Source organism: Myotis brandtii, unplaced genomic scaffold (assembly GCF_000412655.1).
Source record: "Myotis brandtii unplaced genomic scaffold, ASM41265v1 scaffold59, whole genome shotgun sequence".
In the NCBI taxonomy this organism is placed as follows: Eukaryota; Metazoa; Chordata; class Mammalia; order Chiroptera; family Vespertilionidae; genus Myotis; species Myotis brandtii.
This window is the reverse complement of record NW_005370223.1, coordinates 1,895,310-1,902,816: the sequence shown is the minus strand read 5'-3', so window position 1 is coordinate 1,902,816 and position 7,507 is coordinate 1,895,310. Positions and strand designations below refer to the sequence as shown.

Below are 7,507 nucleotides of genomic sequence, written 5' to 3'. Positions count from 1 at the left end.
GATTAGATCTAACCTTTTGAACTTACGAGATGGATTCTACTGTCCTAGGTCTCAAGACCAAAGAAAACAAAAGTAGGTGTTCTTGGATAGTTGCTGTAGACTGAATTGTGTCCCCCTCACAATTCACATGTTGAAAATCTAACCCCCAAAGTGATGGCATTTGGAGATGGGACCTCTTGAAAGTAATTAGGTTTAGATGAGGTCATGAGGGGATTAGTGCCCTTACCAAGAAGAAACACCAGAGGTGGCTCTATCCCTGCTACATGAGGACTCGGTGAGAAGACAGCCCACTACAAGCCACAGAAAGAGCTCTCACCTGAAACTGACATACGGACACCTAGATGGGTCTCCACCTTCCAGAACTGTGAGAAAAATGTTTTTTAAATTACCCAGTCTACAATATTTTATGGCAGCCTTAGCTGATTGAGAAGTAGTAATGGGTCCTGGCCTGTTTGGCTCAGTGGATAGAGCGTGGGCCTGTGGACTGAAGGGTCCTGGGTTCAATTTCAGTCAGGGGCACATGCCCAGGTTGTGGGCTTGATCCCCAGTGGGGGGCGTGTGGGAGACAGCCTATCGATGATGCTCATCATTGATGTTTCTATCTCTCTCCCTCTCCCTTCCTCTCTGAAATCAATAAAAATATATGTTTAAAAAAAGAAAAAAAGAGCTTTCTCACTCCCCGGCCATCTTGGCGGCTGCATTTGGTTGGGGGACGTCCCACACTTGAGGCAAGAAGATGGTGGCCGCAGAGAAGACGAAAAAATCGTTGGAGTCGATCAACTCTAGGCTCCACAACTCGTTATGAAAAGTTGAAAGTACGGGCTGGGGTACAAGCAGACACTGAAGATAATCCGACAAGGCAAAGCGAAGCTGGTCATCCTCGCCAACAACAGCTGGGGCCTTGAGGAAATCTGAAATAGAGTACTATGCCATGATGGGCAAGACTGGTGTCCATCACCACAGTGGCAATAATATTGAATCGGGCGCAGCGTGTGGAAAATGCTACATGGTGTGCACACTGGCTATCATTGACCCAGGTGATTCTGATATCATTAGACTCATGCCAGAACAGACTGGTGAAAAGTAAATCATGGGAAATTTTTCTTTAATAAAATTGGCCAGAGCATGGTTAAAAATAAAAAAAAGTAGTAATGGTAGTTCACCATAACTGAATAAGCACCAGTCATACTAACTCCCTTGATTTTTTTCTGTCCCTAGATTTTTATGCCCTAAACTGAATATGTTGGAGCTGAGCCTTAAAAGTGTACTTGCTTTTACCTTAGTTGCATGCAAATTCTGCGATACAGCTTAGATTTGACATTAAATCCGCCCCCCCCCCCCAATCCCCTGAACCAATCTTTAACCTTGTACTAAAATGGTTTGATGCAGATCTTCAGCTGGAGAAGCTGAAGGCCAGAGAGGGTTAGTGTCTTCTGGATTAGAAGTGTGGCATATGGCCCTGGAATGAAGGCGTCCCGAAGTTGTATCTGGATTCTTCCTAGCTGTGTGTCCTTGGACAATTTATCCAACCCTTCTGAGCCTGCTTTCTCCTCTCTCCCATAGAGATAATCATAGTACTTAAGAATTAGAATTAAATGAGAGAATTGAACGAGAATATGCCCAGACCATGCTTAGCGCGTTGCTTGGCCCAAGGGCGCGATTAATAACGCCCAAAGTCTCACAGCTCGTCACTAACAGGACGTAGGATATGGCCCTGGCGCCCTCGTTCCTTCCCTGGGGTTTTCCCGTCAGGTCACGCGGAATGCTTCTCGGAACCGGTCGCGTCATACACCCGGCTTACTCCGTTGCTAAGGACGCCGACGGAATGGCCCCCATGACAGCTACTGTACGTCGCCGCGGGAACTGCGCCTGCGCGGGCATCCTCCCGAGCCTCGCGCCCAGAGCTGAGGCGCCTGCGCACTGGACCCCGCGCGCCCTCTTGGACTTACCCAGTAGGCAACGCTTCAGTCTCGGGTCAAAATGGCGAGCCGGCCTGCCGGTAGGTAATTGGTGTCCTAAGTGCTGGGCATCGCTGCGCCCAGCCTTTTATTCTCGCAGCAGCTTGCGTCTCTTCCTCTGCTCTCTCTCCGTGGCCGGTTCCGCAGCAGAAGGGAAGGGGCGGCTCCGGTCCAGCGCGAAGGCCGCCTTCCGCCTGCCCCCCGGCGACCCCAGCCAGGCTTGCCGAGGGGCTTGGGGTGCGGACCGGCTGGTGGTGAAGGTGCCCGCGGCGGCTCGGGCACCCCTGGGTCCCATCTGCCGGCGCTGGGCATTCCCTCCGCTTGGCCTTAGAACTAGAGTTCAAGGGCACAAGGACGTCACTGGGTGACTTTCAGCCGACAGGACCCGAGTGCTGTCTGTGAGCCAAGTGCCCTCGGGTGCATGAGCGCGGGGCACGCTCCCGCCGGGGATGAGCAACCAGAACGGCAACAGAAAGGCACGGTTCTATTTGATGTTCACGTTCTGTTTTAAATATTCCGGTCATTTCAGTTTTCTATCCAATAACAGATCTGTTGGTCCCGAGGAGGGTGTTAGTTTGCCCTTGACCCGGGTAACCGACGCAGAGTGGCCGGAGGAAATGGGGTTGGAGAAGGCATTGCACCCCTCGCGCTTCCCAAACCGGGATTTGGAGGAGGGAGGGCAGCCAAGGTGACGGGGAAGCTTCGAGTCCACCTTGTCCGAATGTCGGCGTGGTCTGTGGGTTTGAAGACATCTGGATGTATGGTAGGCACCAAGGCAGACATATCTGTTATTGAATAGGAAACTGAAATTGCCGGAATATTTAAAACAGAACGTGAACGTCAAATAGAATTTTATTTGCTTTTTTGTTGTTGTTCTTGTTGCTCATCTCTGCCCTCTGACGGTTTCAGTGGTTCTCAGCCTTCCTAATGCCGCGACCCTTTAATGCAGTTAGTTCCTCATCTTGTGGTGACCCCCAACCATAAAATTATTTTCGTTGCTACTTCATCACTGTTGTGAATCGTAATGTAAATATCTGATATGCAGGATGTATTTTCATTGTTACAAATTGAACATAATTAAAGCATAGTGATTAACCACAAAAACAATATGTAATTATATATGTGTTTTCCGATGGTCTTAGGCGACCCCTGTGAAAGGGTCGTTCGACCCCCAAAGGGGTCGCTACCCATAGGTTGAGAACCGCTGGAAATTGGCGTCGCTGTTGAAAAAAATATTGGTCCCTTTCCCTGGCCTCAGTCATCGTGAAGCTGTTCATCAACCTAAGCGATATTGAGCTTTTTTGTGGGGGAGGGGGGCGAGACCCTTGAGAATTCACTATTTAACTGAACTTTGCGAATGTTGAAGGCGCTCTGCCCCTGCGCAGTGTTTGGAGCTCCATCGACCTGGCTGGCTTCCATCTCGGGCGGGGTGACGTCTGTGAGACCTGTTCCCCCCTTTCAGGGACAGGCATGTGAATCTGGGTCAAGCAGATGGGACGGTGCTGGGCTCACAATAAGTGTTGGATGCATGGTAATCATTCTCACCGTCACCGGTTAATACGCTCACAAGTCATTGATTTTCTACAAGTATGCTTGTAGAGTGTTGGCTCTCTGGTACTTGTTTTGCTAGAAGCCACGTTATCCCTGGTGCTTAGTTTCCAGGGAGAGTTACCGAAGCCTTGTACTCTGATGTACTGAGGAGTAGGGGCAAGGCGGGTTGGAGGAAGAGGAGTTTGCTTGGCATGGGGCTAACCCTAGACAAGATTTTCAAGGCGATTGTAAGCTTTCTCTACCTCCCCGTCTGGACCACATTTCTCCTGTAAACCTCAGGCACGATCATGTTATTCCTCAAGGAGTTTTAGCATGACCTGTTCTCATCCGTTTTCAAATATCCATTCCCTTGGTGGAAAGCTTGGGGAGTGGAAAATGGGCTTCTTTTGCTGATCCTTTTTAATATTAAGTGACTAAGTCAGTGATGGCGAACCTATGACACGCGTGTCAGAGGTGACACCGAACTCATTTTTTTTGGTTGATTTTTCTTTGTTAAATGGCATTTAAATATATAAAATAAATATCAAAAATATACGTCTTTGTTTTACTATGGTTGTAAATATCAAAAAATTTCTATATGTGACACGGCACCAGAGTTAAGTTAGGGTTTTTCAAAATGCTGACACGCCGAGCTCAAAAGGTTCGCCATCGCTGGACTAAGTAATGGTATCAAAACCCTCCCAGAAATACATGTGGTTCTAAAGAGGGTCGCCAAGTAATAAAAAGGTCATGTAGAATACACATTTTGGAGGATGAGGGTCATTTAGACCGCCACCCTATCCTGAAATGCCGCCTTCTTTTCTTACAACACCAACTCCCTTTAAAAGGGAAGTTTAAATTTGTTACCTGTAATCTATTTCTGAAACGACAAATAATTGAGAAGTTCTGAGTTTCTTTCCCATCCCCTCCCCTTTAATTCCGATAGTTGCAGGGGGACATAAAGGAATGGCACGCTTGCCTTTGAGTGGCAGTAATTGTGCTCGTAAATCTTGTACATTAGGTGTTTGAGTTTACCTTTTTTTCCATGACTTGCCCAACTTGTTTTTACCCGCAGTTTCTTTTGCTCATAGATAAAATAAGGAATTTTAATCTACAGTATATAGAGTATACACTGTTGAAAGGAAATACCTTCCTATGCTTGCACGCTCTAACAGGTTAACTATCAGAAAGCGGTTGCTTACCTATCAGCATTTTCGTATAGTACAGTAAGTGAATTGCAGCAGCTAACAGTGTGACAATATCAGTTGCAGCATCAAGCCGGTGGCTGGAGGGTATTCGAAAATGGTATTACAATGCTGCAGGATTCAATAAACTGGGTGAGTGTCTGCACTTCTTCTTCTGTTTTTTTTCTTTTTTCTGAGAGTAGTATTTTTGCAAGAGTCATTATGGTTCCAAAAAAGTAGCTAATTATGCTTGTGTACATTAAAAGATGTTAAAGTTAGGTCACATTTTATTGTTATGTTAAATCACACCAATTATTTTGAGAAGAGAGGGATGGAATTGTCTTAAATGTTTGAGGTGGAATAATTGATGTTCTTGAAATATAGTAGCTGGACATTTTCCTTAGTATGCGCTCCCTCTCCCAGCTCCTTCACTTAGCATTTAAAATTTAAGTTCTGTGAACTTTGAAAGTAGAGATTTTTCCAATTTGATTTGTGTTTAAAAACAAGGTAGACATTTTAAAATTTGTTTTAGATAAAATGTGAATTCTGTGGCAATAGATTTTTAAAGGCTTGCATATTGTTTCCAAAGTACCATTTTAGAAATAATCCACTAAATAACCCATGATTATGTATGAAATACATTGAGCTTGATCATACGTAACTCTTGATATTTCACCCAAGTCTTAAGTTTATAAGTCATAAAGATATTTTACTCGTTTTTTAAAAATTCCTGATTTTTGAGACACATATTCAATCTCTCTTGTTTCCTATCATAGGGTTAATGCGAGACGATACAATACATGTGAATGAAGATGTAGAAGAAGCCATCAGAAGGCTTCCTGAGCACCTGTACAACGACAGGGTGTTTCGCATTAAGAGAGCACTGGACCTGTCCATGAGGCAGCAGATCTTGCCTAAAGAGCAGTGGACAAAATATGAGGAGGTAGAACAGCTTCGGTGTATCTGACAATATTGGCCACTAAGGATTGAGTATTACAGACAGAGAAACATTCATTTGCATAGCGCTTTAGGGTTCTTAATGTTGTCACAAATAAATGTCCTTATGAGTACGGTGAGGTTATAGAGCAAATGTTAACTTCATTTTAGAGACAAACATTGAGACGTAAAGGTGAAGTGACTGTTCCAAAGTCACTAAGCAAGTTTCTAATATATAATATCCAGGTTTTTTCTTTCCCAGGCTGTGTTCTCCCTCTGCACTCTGCTTCCTGCTCAGATGAAAAAATGCTGTTCATGTGATCAGCCCATTGAGTGGCGCTCTAGCTCCCAGGAAGGACTCTGTGAAGCAAACCCTTGCCCCTAAGTGCATTGAAACTAGGCAAAAGCTTACAGGCTCTCATTTCCTTTGCTTTTCTGTCAGACTTTCCTCTCATAACCTATCAAAGCAATTGATTACAATATTTTCATGGGTTTTACATTTTAGAAAAGCAGGCAGTTCTTAGTTTGCTAGAAAATACTTTTTTAAGTTGGAAATGAAATTTTCAATGATTTTCTTTTGTTGTTTAAGACCTGTTGAGTGTTTGAAGTATACCAGTATGCGATGGTGATGGTAGCATATGATATTTTTCTTTTATTTGTTCTCTAGGATAAATTCTACCTTGAACCGTATCTGAAAGAGGTTATTCGGGAAAGAAAAGAAAGAGAAGAATGGGCAAAGAAATAATCATGGAATCAATCTGTGGATGCATCTGTCCTCAGTATTTTAATTATGTTGGTTAAACTTGAAGTGCACAATTTGAAACCATCTTGGTTTCAAATATATAAATAAATGTCTATTATAACTTTTGTTGGAGTTTTTGAATTCTAAACTTTATTCTTAATTACTACTGAATTTACTTATCTGTTAAATTCTTTTCAAACTTACAAGGTATTCTTCAATTAGTGTTTAATGGCCCCCTGAAACTAAGAGAAGCCATTTTTTAAAAATTCCATTTTTATTCCTCAACTGAGGGTATGTTTATTGAGATGAGAGAGAGGGAAAAAAAAATCGATGTGAGACACATCAATCGGGTTGCCCTCCACATGCACCCCGACTGGGGATTGAACCTGCAACCTATGTACATGCCCTGACCAGGAATCGAACCCACAGCCTATTTGATGCATGGGACAACACTCCAACCAACTGAGCCATGTGGCCAGGGCTACTAAGCCATTTTAATCAGTTTCCTTCACTGGTTGGATAACTTCTTGATTTACTGAGAGAGATAATATTCTTCCAAATAGAATAGTCACCTTGATATTGCATTTGTAGATTAGCAAGATAGCTAATAGCCTTGGGGCCTAACTTGCAGGAATGGAGTGGAGCGAGAAAGAAGTGCCATCACTTCATTTTATCTGAAGCAAACTGCACGTAAGCAGACTGGCTCTCAGACTTCGCAAGTTACTGAATGCAGGAGCGAGGATCCACCCCCTGGTGTGCCGGGATCGAGACCACTGTTGTGCCCTCTGCAACCACTGCTCTCAAAATATAATTGAGTTCTCATCCTATCTTTTAAAATTGTGTATACAGCCCCAGGATGGGTCTGTATAAGGTATCTGTGTTCCTGTGTATTAGAAAACAAAAATCAGACAAAAATATAAAGACCTTGTATTTTCTCCCCAGATCCCAGAGACTTTCTACTTTCGAAATGATTGTTAGAAAGTATATTGTAAGGGTTAGATACTAAAAATAGTTTGAAATTTTAAGGTTATGGTAATTTTAAGAAATACATATATTAAAACCATTCAATGATGTCATTGCCAGCCCTAAACTGTAAAATGGTTTCTGTGGTGGAAGCGTGCCTAGAAGCCCAGCAAGTGGGAAAGGAACTCTGGAAC

The 7,507-nt window shown here is 43.7% G+C and overlaps 1 protein-coding gene and 1 pseudogene across 1 annotated transcript; both read left to right on the top strand.

Annotated features, from left to right (window-relative positions):
• The first annotated feature begins 649 nt into the window (after positions 1–649).
• LOC102252441 lies at positions 650–1,145 on the top strand (annotated as a pseudogene).
• A 746-nt stretch (positions 1,146–1,891) lies between these two features.
• Positions 1,892–6,476, top strand: LOC102252155 (cytochrome b-c1 complex subunit 7). Its single transcript, XM_005879246.2, has 4 exons — positions 1,892–1,999; positions 4,754–4,825; positions 5,449–5,615; positions 6,276–6,476. The coding sequence occupies exons 1-4, from the start codon at positions 1,981–1,983 to the stop codon at positions 6,351–6,353; spliced, it is 336 nt and encodes a 111-aa protein (XP_005879308.1). The 5' UTR covers positions 1,892–1,980; the 3' UTR covers positions 6,354–6,476.
• Positions 6,477–7,507: the final 1,031 nt, after the last annotated feature.

Coding starts and splice junctions, on each gene's coding strand:
- LOC102252155 (XM_005879246.2), top strand. Junction 4,826..5,448: donor TGCAGGATTCAATAAACTGG/GTGAGTGTCTGC, acceptor TTCCTATCATAG/GGTTAATGCGAGACGATACA. Junction 5,616..6,275: donor AGTGGACAAAATATGAGGAG/GTAGAACAGCTT, acceptor TTTGTTCTCTAG/GATAAATTCTACCTTGAACC.